This window comes from Pangasianodon hypophthalmus, chromosome 15, assembly GCF_027358585.1.
Source record: "Pangasianodon hypophthalmus isolate fPanHyp1 chromosome 15, fPanHyp1.pri, whole genome shotgun sequence".
Classification (NCBI taxonomy): domain Eukaryota; kingdom Metazoa; phylum Chordata; class Actinopteri; order Siluriformes; family Pangasiidae; genus Pangasianodon; species Pangasianodon hypophthalmus.
Window position 1 is genome coordinate 4,979,235 of NC_069724.1, and position 19,669 is coordinate 4,998,903.

The 19,669-nt window shown below is 38.3% G+C and overlaps 1 protein-coding gene across 2 annotated transcripts; it reads left to right on the forward strand.

Annotated features, from left to right (window-relative positions):
• The first annotated feature begins 522 nt into the window (after positions 1-522).
• Positions 523-18,595, forward strand: LOC113541516 (potassium channel subfamily K member 4). Of its 2 annotated transcripts, none has more exons than XM_053239991.1 (8): positions 523-680; positions 6,502-6,613; positions 8,156-8,420; positions 10,166-10,280; positions 10,430-10,590; positions 10,779-10,965; positions 13,280-13,422; positions 14,484-18,595. In XM_053239991.1, exons 3-8 carry the CDS (start codon positions 8,232-8,234, stop codon positions 15,102-15,104), a joined length of 1,416 nt encoding a protein of 471 aa, XP_053095966.1. In that variant the 5' UTR covers positions 523-680; positions 6,502-6,613; positions 8,156-8,231; the 3' UTR covers positions 15,105-18,595. The 2 variants fall into 2 exon arrangements, with proteins under 2 accessions (XP_053095966.1, XP_026794318.3); XM_026938517.3 differs by lacking the exon at positions 523-680 and adding an exon at positions 4,477-5,158.
• The last annotated feature ends 1,074 nt before the right edge of the window (positions 18,596-19,669 follow it).

Sequence of the window (19,669 nt, forward strand, 5' to 3'; positions counted from 1 at the left end):
AAGACCCACAAACAAGCAGCAACTGAAGGAGGCTGCAGTGAAGGCCTGGCAAAGCATCTCAAGGGAGGAAACTCAGCATTTGGTGATGTCCATGGATTCCAGACTTCAGGCAGTCATTGACTGCAAAGGATTTGCATCCAAGTATTAAAAATAATCTTAATATTTATGATTATGTTAGTTTGTCCAATTACTTCTGAGCCTGTGAAAATGGAAGGACTATGTAAAAAAAAAAGGCTGTAATTCTTATACGGTTAAATCAATATTTATGTTAAACCCCTTGAATTAAAGCTGAAAGTCTACATATTAATCATATACAGTATATATTACTTCATTTTAAATCTATTGTTGTGGTGTACAGAGGCAAAATTACAAAATTGTGTCACTGTCCAAATACTTATGGACCTGACTGTATATTTTTTATATTTAGCCAGTGAATACGACCTGTGAATCAGTTCACGAGACACCAGTGATTTACTGCTGCCTCCCCTGTGAGTAATAAGACTCCTGTTTAACAGCTGTTGAATCACATTCAGAGCCTGGAAGAGAAGAGAGCTGGAGACTCTCACACAAATTGCATTGAAAGAGCAAAGTGGGCATAAAAGTTCACAACAAACTGAATCAAGCTGCAAATGGAAGTTGTGCTGAACACTTCAGGAGCTGTCAGGATGCAAGCAGATACCGTATGTATGATCACTGATTTCAGTTGCAAACACGTATGACTCACCTACTTGGAATGGACTTTATGACTTTCTGAAATTGTGGGTGTACTCCCCTAAATTGTATATGATTGATGGATGATATTTCTGAGTAGTGCCAGGGCGATTTCCTCTTCCCTGTTCTCGCAGACAGCAACAATAACTTTGGGATATTTAGTGAACTATGGAAACGCCTTAGTAAAATGACCAGGCACTGAGCATATTTCATTTTTACTGAATATGGCGCAGAGCCCAGTGTAAGGAGCATGGCAGTACATCAGTTAATTACAAATCCCAATTGGTCAAATAGAGAGCCACAGTCTATCAGTCTATCACTGTTGTGCATAACCAGCACAAAAGCCAGAGATGACAAAGGACAGGTCTTAAAAAAGGTTGGACTATGCGCCCAGAAAGCATGTGAACACTTAACAGCTGGTTAAAATTGACTGGGGCAACTGTTGTTGTTGCCTTTCATCTATGGAAAGGCAAAATGCTGTGGTTACAGTTAAAGCCCCTCGGGAGTATTACTGTAGGTCATTCCTCCGTCATCTCCAACTGGTTTACTCTCTATTACAAGCGGCTTTGTATCCCTAGTGGCAGTTAAGATTGTCCCAGAGCAGCTGTCCCCACTTCAACAGCAGAGAGAGATTATTGTTGTACTATGTAAAGAAGACCACAAGTATGGGAAGTGGATGATGCAGCCATTTTTGTAGACATGGCAGTGTAGTGGTACATCATCATGAATAATAGAGCATCACTGATGTACTCACAGTTATGATGTGTAATTGATGGCTGTAGACTGGTATTGATTGTTTTACTAAATCTGTTACGTTTACTTTAATTTTTGTTAAATAGCTTATTTAACAACAAAAAAACCTTTCCTAACCTTTTTAAGACATTCCCTATTCCGACTGATGAATGTGATTTTTTTTTTCAAGTAGGACATGTGAATCAGAATCTTTTATTCATAAAGTACAAGATGTGCATGGAATTTCTTGTATGGGAAGAACATGCAGGCTCCGTGCACACAGAGCAGATTCAAACCCCCAACCCTGGAGAGCAACAGTGCTACCCACTAAGCCACCATGCCCCCCATTTTTTACTGCTAAGTGTTGAATAATTACAAAAATAGTACAATTTAATGATGTATATTGGAAGACGATGTACAGTTAAGCATCTGAGCAGCATTAAGTGTTTTGTGCAGTTATATGTTACACATTACATCAGTGAGGAGGGATGTGGGGAGGGTTCTTATTTCAGAGGATTATAGCCTTGGGAAAGAAGCTCTGCTGTGTGTCGACCGGGGCTGGCCTTTAGGACTCCACTGGTTTCCACTGTGAAGTGAAATGCTGGAAGAGAGTGTGTGTGTGTGTGTGTGTGTGTGTTGGGGGGGGCGGTCATCTTCCCCACCCTTGAATACAGGCCTGTGAAAATGCGATGTAGCTTATGCTTGAATTGCAAGGTTGCAGAGCTGAACCAGCCAGAGATAGATAGGTTTCTGAATCAACATCCCTTAATACTGGTCCTGCAACACCATTCAGTTTAATCAATCACCGCTAAACAGTGTCCCTCCCATTGCTGAGCCATCGAAAATTCTTCTAAGAAATTCCCTCCAGAACCCTTAGATGGCTTCCATATAGGAAAGCTATTGTGTCACTTGGCATTTTAGATTATAAATTTAAACAAATGTACATTTCAAATTTACATTTCACTGGCCACTTTATTAGGAACAGTGTATAAATACACCTGCTCTTTCATGCAATTATTCCAGTAGCCTAAAAATATGCAGATACAGTTCAAGAGCTTCAAACACAAGAATGGGGGAAAATGTGATCTGAGTGACTTTGATCACGGCATGGTCGCTGGTGCCAGATGGGCTGGTGTGAGTATTTCAGAAACTGCTGATCTCCTGGGATTTTCATGCACAACAATCTATGGAGTTTACACCGAATTGTATAAAATAAAAAAAAACATCCAGTGAGAAGCAGTTTTGACAAGAAGGCTACTGTAACCTAAATAAACCACTCTTTACAACCGTGGTGAGCAGAAAAGCATGTCTGAATGCACAACATGTTGAATAAGAATATGAGGGTACAGTGCACACAGTGGGTGCAGAGTTTTTTGTTTTCAGCAACACTCTGTATAAACTCTAGGGACTATTTCCCAGGAAATCAATTCGTTTCTGAAATAAACCACCCCTTTGTTGAAAATATTGAAACATTGACCATATATAGCTTCATGTAGCCAATTTAAGCCCAAACTAGTGCTCTTGATTGGCTGGTTTGGTAAGCGCAGCTGGCTAACAATTCCTAGCTTAGCTGATTTGATAGCTACAAATAAAAAGTACTAAGAGACCTTGTTTTAAAAAAGATGATGACGGTAAGTGCAGCTTTTTCAAGCCTCAAGAGTTTTGTTCATTTTTATGAATTGAAAGTGAAGTTACACAATGCTTTAAGTCTTTTAAAAACAGCACTATTGTTTTTTTAAAAATAAATGACTCCGCTAATATTACTCATTAAATTAACATTAGCTAGCTACCTTACCCAAAAACAAAAAATTAAATCAAACAAAAGGTGGAGCTACACATTAGATTTCCTGTATGGAAACCAACTAGTGCATCAGGAGGTGTTTTTTTGGGATGAAATTTTCCAATGTAAATGATCAACTTAGCTCAAGAGTACCTTTAAAGGTGCACAATGATGACATCGGAAATGAGCAAATGGCTGAAAGGAATGTTGTTCCAAAAACAGCAAAGTGATGTTGATCCAGGAAGTACATGAAGATCCCACATTCACCTATTTGGTTTATGGTTACCTTAGCATGCTGCTTGAAGAATGACTTTATTAAAATATATAATGTGCTTTAAAGTTGAGGCTTGCCTGCGACAACATCTGTCTGTCCACCCAAGAACTACAGCAGGTATACGGTTTGCAGGGACGTTGTTGTGACACGTGGCCATGTCAGCGTACCAGATGGCTTTTAACTCAGATAGCTAATGGTGGTATGCTCAGATCAGTATGTAGCTGACTGCAATATGACTCCGGGTTTATGGATTTACGCCTGCCATGACCTCAGTATGTCTGGCACAAAGCTCCCACAGGTATGCTGAGTTCAATGTAACACTGCTACATATACATGCCCCATAAACCAGTATAGTGTATGCTATATATACATTATATACAGAGACAAACATAGTGACAGAAGGGAGATAGAGAATCTGTCAAGTGAGTTAAAGGCACAGGTTAACACAGTAAGTGTCAGATTTTGGTGGACAAAAAAGCAAGGTTTATGGCTAAATATACAGCTGTGTTTGTTTCTTATTTTGTTAAATGGAGACAATTATATACTTTTAGAAATAAAAATAAAATCTGGAACCCTAAAGAGTATATTTGAATATATTTGTCCTTCTAGGAGAATCCTCTAGGAGTGTATAAGTAAATAATCATTTACAAAATTAATAATAATAAAATAATAATGTTACATTATTTTATATCAGCCATCATGATGTTATTTATACATGTTTATTATTTATATTAGAAAATAATGTGAAAAATGTGTGAAATAATGTTTTAAAAAAGCACACGGCATGTTTTCCTGTACTTGCTTATACTTCGACGTCACATTTTGAAATGATAAACCACCAGTAAATCTTAGTTATATTATTTTGTATTTATTTTCTCTTCACAGTTTGCTGTTGTAGTTACAACACCCACATTATTATCTGTTTATCTGTGTGTTTTAAATATTTAGGTTTGTTTTCCATTTATACATTTTAATTCTTTAAAACTTTAACCAATAAACGTACAGTATATCATTTTATCTTCATATGAAATACTGTTTTTAAATAGAATGATCCATATCCATATAAAGAAACGACAAATACCCTCTATTTATCCCTCTATTTATCAGTTTAGTGAGATTCTGAGTCATGAGTCATAAGTTAATTGTGTGTGCCTTGACAGAGTGCAGGCTTCACAGATTGTAAAAGGGATGGCTGGTCCCTGTTTCCTTCTCTGTAAATATTTCATGGATTGTCTCCAAAACCACACTGACTATGTCCACTGGAGGAGCAGTGAAATGTGAAATGGCAAAAGGGGAAAGAAAGCAAGACATATAGTATGAAATAAGCAGCTAGCTCAGTCAGGCTGAGAATATCTGCATCGACCCCTCCCTTTATTTCTCTCTCTTGCTCTCTCGTGCTTTGTGTCTCTCTCTTTCACCCTCACAGTAGCACCTATTCATTTCTTCCCTCTCTCGTTTGCTGTCTGGCCCACCCTCTTTTACGGAAGCAGACTTGGTGCACCACTCACTTGAAACTTAGAGGCAATTTGATTGAGTATCTTTTTATTTCTCGGGCACTCAGCAAAGTCTCTCTCAGACACACACCAGCAACACGCACTATCTGGATTGAGTCTTACAGTTTGTGGTTGCCTCTTTGAATTTCCTGGACCATTTACTCTGAGGTAGGAGATGGACACAGACGCGAGTGTCTCTGTGTGACTGTGTGAGTGTCTACGTGCATGATTGTACATTAGGTGAAATGGTTCCAGTGTACACTAGCCTTGTAGATTGTAATAGTCGTGTCATGTATAAAATGTGCTTGTAACCGTGCAACTGTTTTGCTTGTAACTGTGCATGTGTGCCCTCCAGTTGTATACTTTAAGATCACTTTATAGGTTGTGCATCAGAGTTGGTCATGCATGGTCATGTAGCTGCACGAGTGAACATCTGCAAACTATACTGATTTCATTGTTGCTTAATAACAAATGCGTGCAGATATGAACTTGTGAGTAAACACATCAGTATAGCTCTCGAGCATGAACTGGAGCCATTCAATAAAGATATTCAAATACCTCTTGGGGTCATGGGATGTGTGCATTAAACTGATGTGTATGCTCGCTTCTGTACAGTGCAGTTCAGGTTTTAATGTTGATCTTGCAGCTGTAGAGTCAGCAGCAACTCCTGCTATCTGAATTAGCTCAAGCCTATTAAACTGTCACACAAATGTATTCCTCCACCCCTGGCATCTAGACCTACACACACAGACCACTACACACCATTCTCAGTATCATCCTTCAGGTATAGGCTTACCACTTAAATCTTCACCCCTCAATAAAATCTAATTACAACTTGTGGGTTGTCAGATCATTTATTCGTGCAACATTAGTAATATCAACATCATCACTCAAGCGAGATACTCCGTGCCCTGGTGTCAGACCATCACATTAACCCTGAGCTTATTCCTTTATGGACCTCCAGAGTTGTTAAGCTGTTAAAATTCTATTCCCATTCTTAGCGCTTTGGGTGATTATTTATGCAAAGCTGACATGACTTTTCCGTCACTGCATGATTGATTAACTTTGCATGCCTCTTCTGTCTCACTCCAGAGCTGCTGGAACATATTTTTTTCTATGGAATGGTTCACTTTTCCCAGTGGTTTCTGGTGAATGGCATATGGTTCATATACTTTACAGCGTAACACAGGTGCATCCACGGTTGTTCCTGCGCAATGCTGTTCCAAAACATGACTCTCTAAAGAGGTGCCAAACACGCCCTGTATAACTCTCTCAGAGCCGCCTGACAGCAACTGAAAACACAAAAATACACAGCTTTATTGCCAGTCATGCAGGAGGTGGGATACAGGGCGGGATTATAGTGTAAATTGTTTCCAGTGTATTTCATGAAAAGGTTTTTACAACTTCATGCCAATGTTTCACACACACACAAACTTTTTATGTATAACGTTCCCGTGTGTTCTGAGTGCATGCTTTTGATTTAGGATATATCTTTATTTCTTTGTCATTAGTGTCTCCCCGTTCTGACTGTGAGGATTTCCCTGTCAGTTACGGCTCCAGAGATTCCATCCTCAGCCATAAAAACAGCTGGAGAAAGCAGAAAAGAAAAAACGGAAGAGAGAGGTACATATGATATTCCAGTCTTTTCAATCTAATCTCTGTTGAGTGCAGATGTAGTGTATGGATGACTGACAAAAGGAAGGAAAATCTATCACGTAAAACTTAGTTGTAACATTAACAGATTATGAATAGAGGCATTTGGATCATACAAACATGACAAAATCTAACCAAAGCTGTTATTTTGTAGTTTTAGCCAACTTTCCAACACTGGAGAAATACAGTTACTTACAATTTCCATCTGCAATCAGACTACATCAGTAAAACACAACTACAAATTCTTCCCTGTGAAACATTTGTTTCATCTGTATAGCTTGAATTATACAGATTTATCACAGTTTTGCCTAATTTACAAATCAGTTAATTCTACTAAAATGCATGTTTCACATAAATGTTTGTTAACTGCCCCATCAACTGACTTTCAATAGACTTCCATATAGCTTTGTTAACATTAGCAAATTAACAAAACTTACCTCAAAATGGTTTTTCAAATTACTGTAGATGGAGTTCATAGGGTGGCAAAGGAGATGCCCCATTTTATACAAGTCTTTGCTTACTCCAGCATATTGAAACATTTTTCTGAGGTAGGGCCAGGGGCGCTCATCCTCAGGTTCCACCCTGCAGTGCACTGGCTTATCTCTATTCAGATGTACATGGATAGCTATAGATCTAACTACATCGTGTAGCATGAGAAGGTCATCACAGATGACCAGTTGATAGTTCTTTCTACATTGATGAACTTGATTGGATGCTTTAATCTGAAATGTAAATAAAATGAGAAGCTAATATTTAGCATTCGGACATTGGCTGGATAAGAGAAGAGACCTTCGAGATTTGTAAAGAGTACCTTGAAGGTCTAAATCAAAATGTCAGGAGTAAAAATTAAGTTTTTTTTACTTGCAAATGTAATTAAGTAAGTGTACTTCATTTTATTTGTATTTTATTTTGGTCTATTTAGTATTCAATTTTAATAACACTCAAATAACGCATAAATGCAGCAAAACAATACATAATTATAGTAACATAGTACACATACTCAAGTATTTACCACTCCTGGATAGACATTAGACTGAAAAACAATGGTTCACACCTTTAACGATGTTAAAGCCATAATAAGATTAATGCCCATGATTAGATGTAACAGAAATCTATTGTCAAGACTGCAAATAGACAGTACACATGGAAGACTTAATTTCCTTCTTTAGTCCTTACAGTATCAGTTTAAGGTTAATGCAGACTGGTGTGAGTATGAAGTGATTAAAAACTAAACTCTAAGATTTTGTCTGTTCCATGATCTGTCTCTGTGTGTCAGTGAAATACTCCAATTAATTGTATACGGCAATAACTAGTTGAGTCTGCTCTCCTGTAGTGAATCACTTCTACTGAGTTTAAAATAAAAACACATTAGCAGGCTAATTGGACTATCAGTCATTATTGACTGACTAATCTGATGATATAACTAAAAAAAAAAAAAAAAAAAAAAAAAAAAAAAAACAGTCTTGCATTCTGAAGGATTTGCTTTTGAGTGTGTTGTTGTTTCTTGCTCAGGCTTGGTACAGACAGGAGCAGCACTGGCAGCAGGGGTAGGAAGCAGGTGGACTTGGGCCTGAACGGAAGAACAGCCATGCGCTGCTCCACGCTGCTGTGCATCCTGACAGCTGTGTTGGGCTACCTGGTCATGGGCGCACTGGTGTTCCACTACCTAGAGGCCCCGTATGAGGAAGGAATCCACATCAACCTTCTGGATGCTCGACGGGATTTCCTGAAGAATTATACTTGCGTGAGCCCTGATATTCTACAAGAACTGATAGAGGTACAGGAAACAGAAAAAACAGTCATTCCTATTAAATTAAGTATGTTGATCTAAATGTTCTAAGTGTGTCCTTTGTCCTTTCATGTCCTAATGGAATACTCAAATAGTAAATCTTAAAAATACATTTTATTCAGGTTTCAGAATTGTTTGAAATTATTTGAGGATGTATATTGTCAAATGTTTGGTTTTATAGGTGTATATACCACTTAAAAATGAACCTGCATCGACTTCCACAAGAAATACAGTAACTCCATGAAACCCTAACTTACTGCTAATGCAGTGAAAAAATATTTGTCAACAGTTGGACAATATTTGTAGAAACAGTTAGCAATAAAATGTCATTTTATGTTCAAATTTGCATACCACAAATTACCTCTAAATTTGAATAACGTACATTTCACATAATTTAATTGATTTTTATTAGTAGTGAATCGTTTCTGCATGTCAGTGCTCTTCCCTGCAGATGAACACAAAAATTTCCAAAATGTTAAGACATTGTCTTGTCCCATCATGAATAAAGGAAAAGGATGGCGCTATAAGAGTATATTTTAAGTGACCAGTTTGCTCATTTTGCTTCCAAAACAACCAGGAGAATTTCATTAGTGAAAAACACTTTGAGTGGCAGCTGCCCAAATCAGGAACCAGCCAATCCAAAAATGCCAATTCTTCAAAATGTAATAAAATGAGATCTGACTCTTAACAACAAATGCATTTGATGCATTGGTATATTCCAGTTCAAATAAATACAAATCTATTTTATGTGAAAACATTTTCACCTCATCATCAGACATGTGTGTTCATGCAGTATGTGAGAGGAAGTAAAAATGTCACACTTGCATAATTTAATTTAAGGAAAATTTATTCTAACAAAACTTAGTACAGGGTATACAAGTAACAGGGGCTACTGGGAACTGGCTTGAATTCTAGTAGTTATATATCGAGTTGTTGGGACAGTATTGACAGTCAGTGACAGTACTGACTCACAGATACATCATATATTATTTACTGCCAAAACAACCTTATCATGTTATGCTGCTTTTTGTGCTTGTATACATGAGTACACATTATAATTTCTCAAAGCGAAACCCAGTGAAAGTCTATGGGAGGCCATTTTTGAGATATCTCTACTCAAGTCTAAATTCAAGCATTTGACAAAAAAAAAAAACAATGTAGAGTATGAATAAGTTCAAATACACCGAGCTGCAAATTTATTAGATACACCTACCTTGTAGCTTTAATTATTAGCCATTTGAACAGGTAAATCTAAAATATAGGTCGGCCCCCATTTATCCTGTTCATCAGTGGAAATGGACCACCATAGAAACACCACTGACGACATATTATTTGTATCAGGTGCAGCAGTGTTGTGGTTTTACTTTTTTACCTAAAAAAGTGCACCATATCAGTTCTAGCTAATAAAATGACCTGTAATAATGACCGTAAGTGCAAGGTGGCCGTACATACACAGTGCAGAGCAGAAAGAATCACCTGCTGTTATATTCAGTTTAAATTGGCAGTCAACTCTTATTGTTACATCCGTGACATTTGTCCTACGCTAATTAGAAAAAATAAAACTAAACTGATGGCTGGTGATATTTTCATTGCCACGATTTCAGCACATGCTTATACAGTGATGCCTTATACACAGTAATCTGATCAAGTGGAAGGAATGCCAGCCTGGTGTGTACTTGGTTGCTGTCTAAACATACCAGCCGTCTAAACTATTATTCTTTATGCCTCTGCAGAAGGTTACAGATGCCATTGGGGCTGGTGTCGACCCAAAGAGCAATGACACATTCAGCAGCAGCTGGGACCTTGCCAGTGCTTTCTTCTTCTCTGGCACTATCATCACTACCATTGGTATGGCATTTCCACAATGCTGCATGAGCCCTGTTCCCTTTTAACTCCCAGGCATTGACCTGCTTCAGGGATTGCATGCATTTTCAGCCTGCAAATTCTCTATAAATATCAGGGCCTCAAATCACATAGCGTTTTCCTGTGGGCTTCAGGTTATGGGAACATCTCCCCAAAGACGGAGTGGGGAAAGCTGTTCTGTATCTGCTATGCCCTGATGGGGATCCCCATGTTTGGGTTCCTGCTAGCCGGAGTAGGGGACCATTTAGGAACTGGGCTGAGGAATGCTATTGCTAAGATAGAGATGCTCTTCCTGGTGAGACTGAGATGATGATGATGATGATGGTGATATTAATAACAAACCTCACTGAATAAATTTACCCTTACACTGGCATGCATTTCATTACACATTCTTTATGAGTTTTCTGGCTACTCTAAAAACAATGTTTATATATGTCAATATATGTATTCTGTAATATCTTTTTTCTATTCTGATGCTGACAGAAGTGGAAAGTGAGTCCCACTATTGTTCGAATCATCTCCGCCGTGCTGTCCATCCTGCTGGGCTGCATACTCTTCGTCTTTGTGCCCACTCTGGTCTTCCAGGAGGTGGAGAGCTGGTCCTTACTGGAATCTGCCTACTTTGTAGTCATCACCCTCACCACTGTGGGCTTTGGGGACTATGTAGCAGGTATACTTCAAAGCCTCGTTTCAAGTATTATAATATTACTTCCAGGATATGAAAAATTTATATAAAAAATATGAAAAATGTAGTGAGAGCTGTCTTTCCAGTATGTAGTATGTACATTTGGTTTAACCACGACGGCCATCTTTGTGTCATGGCACACATCAAATTTTGGTTATACAGCTCTTTACAGAAACCTCAATATCTCAGCCCAGGATGACCTTAGCTCCTTGCAACAAAGACTGTTCTCTAGATCACATTACAAGGTACATGTATAAACATTTTGCATAAACATCTTGTTCCTTAGGCTTAGAACGTAACTCCTAATGTAATGCTCAAGATTGCTCACAGTTCCACAATTAGGGTCAATTTATAATGGGAAGGGTTCGAGTCTTAATTTCATTAATTTCATCTTCGTCTTGATTCAGTCTTAATTTTTTTAGGGGGTACATAGTTAAGTATAGCTAGGCCTTGGTGCTCTCACCTCCAGGGCCTGGGTTCAATTCCCGGCCATGGAACTGACCCCAGCCACATGACAGTGCACTCCCAGTGCCAGTCCCAAGCCCGAATAAAACTGGGGAGGGGTGTATCAGGAAGGGCATCCAGTGTAAAAACTGTGCCAAATCAAATGATCCGCTGTGATGACCCCTAAAGGGAGCAGCCAAAAGAAGAAGAACAACCTAGGTCACTATAGTGTGCATGCAGAACATTTCAGGTTTGAGACTCTTTTTTATGAGGTTCAAGAAAGTGCAATTTTTTTAATTCCCCTCACTTTCAGGTTGAATATCTCTGGTGGGGGACCAGATACGAACCTGAAATTTTCACAGAAATAAGTCTTCTATAATAGTATTCTACTGTAAAAATTCTGAGTTTGAGATTTCACTGGTTACAGAGCTAGGGCTAGTAGAAATCTGGGGAAAAGCCTACTTTATTCACAACAAATAATAAAAATGATCACTATTTTACAGAAATTATGTTTATGACTGACATAGCTTATGCTTGCCAATGAGGTCTAAAATGTTGCTACATTTGCTACATACTGGCAACAGTGAAGCATGATCTGTCACACGGTTCTTTTATGAAAGTGAGGGGAATTCTTAAAAAAAATTGCACTTTTCTTGTCCCCATAAAAAAATAAGAGAAGTCTCAAACCTGAAATGTTCTGTATGCACACTATACTTACCTAGGTACCCCCTAAAAAAATTAATACTGAGACTCAAATCCTTCCTATTATAAACTGACCCTAATTGTGGAACTGTGAGTAATCTTGAGCATTACATTTGGACTTAAGTTTTAAGTCTAAGGAACAAGAATATGCAAAATGTTTATATGTTTACATGTACCTTGTAATGCGTTCTAGAGATCAGTTTTTGTTCCAAGGAGCTAAGATCATCCTGAGCCGAGATATTGAGGTTTCCGTAAACAGCTGTATAACCAAAATTTGTTGTGTGCCATACATATGCCAATACATAGAGGTAATCACTCAAAAAAATTAGGAATATTAAAAAATGCATCTGTCAAGCATCCTGTATTGGACCACTTGAGATGGAATGACCCTAATGTTATTATAAGTGTGAGGGGTGGAAGTAGCCATTGTTTCTTTTTAGAGTAGTACTTCTGTAATTCTGGCAGCGGACAGTTAATGACAGGCTTGCCAGGGTTTCAAAATACTCTGCGGCTACCAAGACCTTGCTATTGTTTTATAGCAAATCATTGGAATTATATCTAATATATTTCTACAAACAAAGGCAAAGTGTAAGTGCAGACAGTGTGTCTCTGATGTACAAATTTCTATTGTAAGATACAACATATTTCAAAGATTGCCAGAGGGAAAGGGGGATTGTGGATTGGATAATGTCTGGAGAAAATGTCTCCCTTTTCCAGTGCCTGAATATTTTGGGCTAGTTTCAGATCTTTTGTGTGGTTTTCGCAATGTGCACATACTGCAATGGGAAACACAACTGTTGTACTGAAAACACTTCAACAAAGAAATGTGTAAAGCTGCTCAGAATGAGCTGCTAGACTGTATGCCAAATGGCTGTCTGTTGTCAATTCTCAACTGCTTATTACAGGGTTACCTTAAAAATTCATTAGAACAAGTTCATTGTTATAGCGTATCGAATTTATTTTTTGAGGCTATGTCGTTTTTAATGTTGTCCTACCCCTTCAAAATTTATAGTCACGAACCATTGCTGGTTATTTATATGACCATGTCTGGCTTTATTCCCCTTTGGTGAACTGTGTGGATCGCTTCAGTGGTCAGCTGTTAGCATATTTAGCCTAATGTAAGTCATTTAATTACTTTAAATCTCTTGCTTAGGTGATGGAGGGGCTGAGGGCACAGACCACTGGTATAAACCTCTGGTGTGGTTCTGGATCCTACTTGGATTGGCTTACTTTGCCTCCATCCTCACCATGATTGGGAACTGGCTACGAGTCCTCTCCAGAAAAACCCGTGCTGAGGTAAGTTACAGGCAAATCTAGTGTTGTGTACTTTTACTGTTGTCTTTTACTTACACTGATGGCACATTACTTCCTTTTAGAGCTTGTATTATTCATCATCGTAATAAGAATGGTAGATAATGCCACAGTTAAAAGCTCTGCAGGGATCTGCCACTTACAGTGCCTGGAATAAGTATTCACCCCCTTAAACTTTTCTACATTTTCTAATTTTCTTTTCTCCCCTCTTTACCTGATCACTGTGTTTTGGTGGTCAGCTCCCTCAGGGCACAGTTGTGGTTGTGCCATATTCGTTCTATTTTTTATTAATGGATTTAATGGTGCTCCACGGGATGTTCAAAGTTTGAGATATTGTTTATAACCAAACCTTGATTGATTCTTTGTCCTAGACTTGTTTTGATAGCTTCTTAGTCTTCATGATGCTGTAGATTTATCTTGAGAATATTTGACACTTTAATTGCACACAGATACAATTAAATTATGTGACTTTTAATGGCAACTGGTTGCACCAGAATTAATTTAGGGCTTTTACATCAACAGGGGTAAACAAATGCAAGTAAAACTTTTACTTTTTTATTTGTGATTACATTTGGTAATTATTTTGATTTTCCCAGTCTCTAAATTATGGGCAATTTTGTGTAAATTCATGATAGATAATCCCATTTAATTCCATTTCAGTTCCAGGTTGTAACACTACAAAATGTAGAAACGTTCAATAGAGGGTTAATACTTATGCAAGGCACTGTATAAATCTGTCAAATATCAAAATAGATTCCTATATACAACTTATATTTTTTACTTGCTAGAACATAATATATAATTAAATGGAAACAAATTAAATTTCATTTCACTGGCACCCTACAACTTTCCTCTTATGGTACGTATGGTTGATTATTGATCTTATGCCAGTATGTACCTCAGATGGAATTGACCACTCACTTCGAACTGGACTGCTTCCAGATCAATCTGACTCCAAACCAGGCCTTATCTTGCCTGGTGCTATATTGCCTACTATCATCATAGAATAAAAACAATACATCTGTAAATCTGTTCCTCTTTCCCAGATGGAAGGGCTCAGAGCACATGCCACTGACTGGACCCAGAACATCCAGAACATGTCCGTGGACTTCCGCATCGCTGGCAAACTGGACGACCCATTTAAGCGTCGACGGCGAAAACGTCGCCATGGCTCCCGGAGTCACGGAACTAGCCAAAGTGTTCCTGGCAATAATGGTCCAGGAGAAAGCAGGAGACGAGAGAACGGATATTATGACGACCAATCTGAATCTGGGTCCTCCTCATACTCATATACATCCAATGAATCAGACTCGGAATCTGAGACGGGCTCAGACGCAACCCAGACAGAGCAGGTGCCAGATATGGTCAAGAAGAAAGAAATAACAGACCCTACATTCTCACAGCCATTGGATTACTTTGGTGAAAATCTAGCCTATATTGACGAGTCCTCAGATGCTGTTAGTGGCAAGCTTCACCCGGACCCGCTCCTGGACAGACCTGAATCCAGATTGGCTGCTTTGCACAAAGCTAAGAGGAGACGTCCCAGGAGACCAGCAGGAAAGAAAACACCCAAAACTAGCCCCTCCAAGCAGCAGCACATAGCACCCAATGGAGGAATTTTTATAACACCACCTAATAACACGCCACCCGCTTCACCACAGCCTTAACTAGCGTATGGTAGTGTACCTACCAATGTGAGGGAAAGTGCTCCCTCAGAAGTGCATTTTAGGGATAGTTGGAAAGACTTCACCAGTTTACACTTCCACTTTTTTTCATCAGCATGTGAGAAAGCCTGATGAGACTGGGTGGGAGATCAGCCATCACACGTGCATTCAGACACCAAAGCAAAGCACTTAGCTCCATCTGCTGGCTGTTCTTGGAGCTGCACCTGGGTTGCCTGTGTGATAAGTTGAAGCACATTCAGCTCTTATCATGATGGCCTTCTGCCTACATTTGTGCTCTTTACAATAATTACTTAATTAAACGGACCTGACTGTACTACACACCCAAACATTCTCTGATATTGCATTTTGATGCCTCTTACTGATCCAGGAGTTTGTCCCTTGTGCCTTTTGCATATCACTCTTTCCTTTTCCCATTTGATCATTTTTAAAATGGAACCAGGAAAGGATGACTACAGTTATCAGTGATTACAGTTTAGATCTCATGTTATAAAGTGAATTTAAATATTGTGTGTGTATCTGACAGAGAGTCCATTTGTATGGAAGTTAATGAGGTTGTTGATTTATTGGCATTTTTGTTTAACCCCATAAACTCAGGGTTTCTGCTTTTATTATCTAGTCACTGCAGTTAATATGCTAATTGTAAGTTTTGCCCACTGAAATTGTCCATATTTATGAATTTACTCTAAAATGTGATCTAAAAAAATCCCAATAATCAGTATGAACAGATTACATTAATAATTTTACATTATCATGTCTTATTGTGCACTCTAAGAAGCCAATATCATTGATGAAGAAGTATGTAAACCTCCAGGGTAATGTGTAACTAGAGTTCATGTGGGGTCACTGATTGTAGGTGATTGACCAGCCTTGCCAAAAAAATAAAACAATACAATTCAGTAGGATGTCAGAAGTTGAAGCTTTTAAAGGGATTTCTTATGCTTCCATCGTCGCAGAGGACACCAGTGAAAAAAATGCCAAGCGTCACTCAAAACATCCTCTGGAGTATGTACACAAATTGTCGCTTGTACAAAACAAACTGCAAATACCATACCAACAGCAAACCCTCATCTCACCACGGCTAAGCTGAACTTCAGAGGTGCTGTACCATGGTCGGCCCTGAGCACTGACTGCAGCTAGGACTGTTTAATTGTGTATATGTTTAATGACAGTAAAGTCTGTCTTTCTTTTTGAACGACCAATATTTCAATCCTGCTAAAAAGCTGTGCAATCTAAGCAAGGATGCCCAAAAAAAAATGCAAGAACTCACACATTTATGTATGAAGCAGTGTGACTCATTTTTACCACGGCACTGTTGATGTCTTGATTCTGTTTGGTCAGTAAGTACTGATTAATTTCCAAAATCACAGGTTTATATTAATCCATTCATTCTAATATGTTATCATTTCTATAGTAACGCAATACACAGGGGCTTCTATGGTGGATGTTCAACATAAACTGATTAAAAATGGGTGTACTTGCTGATATATTGTTTTCTGAGGAGATGCCTATCTAGCATTTTTGGAAGGAGTTTCCAGTGTCAGCGAATTGCAACATTTAGAGGTAACTTAAGGTTGTATAACAAGACTTCAGGACAGATTACTTTGTGGTTTCTCTGTGACAGGAAAAGTTGCATTTTTGTCTTATTAGCTTCGAAAAAGAAAAAAGAGTGGCTGGTGAGGGAATGACTGTTTATAGTGACTGTGATAACATGAGTTATAAAGACATTTCACAGCATTATACAACTATAAACAGATAAAACGTACAAAGAAAATATTGTTAGTGCAATCAAATTCCTGTTGTATAAGAGGAATAAAAAGCATGCTGTTATAGGAAAATAAACCACTTTAGGGTGGTAATGCATCACACCACTCTGTCATTGATTATTTTCCTATAATAGCATACTCTGTTGTGTTTTATTCCTTACTTATACATGACTTATACTTATGACAATAACCATTAGATCACATTAGGAGCCATATATACAGAGATCCATATAATTCCAAAGGCTTCATGAACATTTACCTCACGACAAAACATCCAAATATTTATTTATTCACTATACTACACTAGATGAACTGAAAGTTTAAAAAATGGAAAAGATTAGTTCATCAGTATTTCATATTAGAACACAATAAGCCTATACTGTTGTGCCTCAGTCTCTTTTCTAGCTGTTTAACATAAATACAGTAGAACTGTTTAATTAAATTGTTGATTTCATGAATTTAATTCAATGTATTTTTTTTCCAAAAATGTATGATTTTTTTCATAGTATTAATCAACTTGAAAATATGTGCTTCCAGTATATACTCATGATACAGATCAAGCTTGTTGATCCTCTGAATGTTGACTCTATCTGTGTCCAATCGTACTGAGGAGTCAGGAATTGTAATGCTTGTCCTTCGCTGGTTAGTAAAGGTAGTTTAAATGGAGGAGCTTGTACTAGGCCACTGGTTTGAAAGAGAATGCACTTTGTCATCTTTAAACAGCATGGTTTTATATGAGAAAAAAACAAGTTTACATTTTAACTGTCCATAACAGACATGCATGACAGAACTGTAGGTTTGGATGTTCGGGTTGTTGGAGTCCTTCTTTCGGAAGTTGCTGTTTCTGATAAATTAAAAACTAACAAAATTTTTCATCGGAATCCAAATACCTGCTAAGCGATCACATTTCCTGTAATAAAATGGTTTGCTCTGAACACATCTGTTTGTTTGTAGTAGTCATCTTTTGGACTGTTGTTCCAGACATACTGGTAGCTGTGTGTGCGTGTGTGTGTGCGTGTGTGCATGTGTGTGGCTGTGTGTGTGGGCGTGTGTGTGCTGGAAGCCCGGAGCATGCAGAGGCTTAGGTTGAATGGCTTTGTGATAAACACGGTCTGACACTTCCAGAGATACCTGCTGTTTGCCTCTGCTTCTGCCCAAGTCAGACCAGCACCTATTCACGCTGTGCATTCTGCATTGAATCACTGATTCCCTTCTCTACTGCAGCTGAACTCACCTAATTTTTCTTCCTGTTTTCTTCTTTCTGAGTGGTTAGTGGCACAAAGCAAGCAGATCCTCAACGATTTCCTTCTGTCATCTACAAATAATTGCCACCTACAGTACCTAGTAGCATGTTGTGCTTCCTTTGTCTCCAAAGCAGTATTCTACAACATTTTAGATGTGTTAGAGCAAGCATGCTGTACCATGCGGAAATGATTATGCTATACTGAAATTGGACTTCTTCTGAACAGTCCTTTCTGCATCATCATGATCATCATGATCATGCTTGATATGGTTGAACTCCAAGGACTAAGCAGGCCAAAAGAAGCAATACAAACTCACTGTCATGTTCTATAATCTGTTCAGTGACAATCATGGGTGAGCAGGGTAGCAATATGATAACAATATCATGATAAAATAACACTTCTAGTATTGCAGGTATTAGTGCTCTAAATACAGTTATAATCCTTCCTAACAGTATCAAGTATCTGATTGGACGCTAAAATCTATTCTGGACATTGTTTCATTTTCATCATTGACCTCATTTTTATGGACTTGAAATAAAAAAATATTAAAACCATCATTGTTTATGGCTTTTTATGTGACATAGACCTAAATATTATGATACATACAGTAGACCTAGCATAAATACATCTTTCTGGTATATTATCATGCTGAAAGCATCCATCCCAATGTGGATTAACTGTAGCTACAAATGGACAAAGTTGGCCAGCAATTATGTTCAGATAGGCTTTGCCATTCAAACATTCTTCAATGGGTATCAAGAGCCTAATGTGTGCCAGAAGAACTTTTCCCACACCGTCACACTACCACTACTGGCTTTACACCAAACAGGATGATTCCATGGATTTAAACCATTTTCGCTTGTGCCAAATACCGATGCAAGAAGAGCAAGGATTTTTCCAACCAGCCAACTTTTTTCTACTCATCAATGGTTCAGTTTTGAGGGTTCTGTGCAAAAAAAACCCTTACTTTTAATTTTTTTAACCTACCACACACATATAACAAAATATAACAAATATATAACAAATATATTAGGTTTTTTTGGACTGTTAAAACCACTCATGAGAGAGGGAAAGAGGAATAAAAGAACAGAAGGAAAGAAACAGAAGACAGGAAAAAAAGAAAGAAGAAAAAGAAGAGAGAAAAGAGGAGAAAAAAAATGACTGGGCCCCAAGTCCCAGCAGTTGGGAGACTGCAAGTTTGAATTCTGGAAGTGATCAGAAGTTTACAGAGGAAAAATTGGCTGTGCTGTCTGGGTGGGGGGGATGGTATTACTCTCTCTCATGTCAATCACAGTGACACTAGCCAATCGTGGGTGTCCGTGAGCTCGTGTATGTGAAAGAGGGCAGATAGCACTTTCCTTAGGGTGTGTTACGCCGCCCTGTGATGCAACATGAGCAACAGTTTGAAATGTTGGCTTGCTACATGTGTCTTGGACAAAGTATGTGTTAGCCTTCACCCTCCCTGGCTGGTGGCTGTTGTATGATAGTGGAGAGATGGCTGGTGAGTGGGAACTGGCACGTAACCAAATTGGGGAAAATA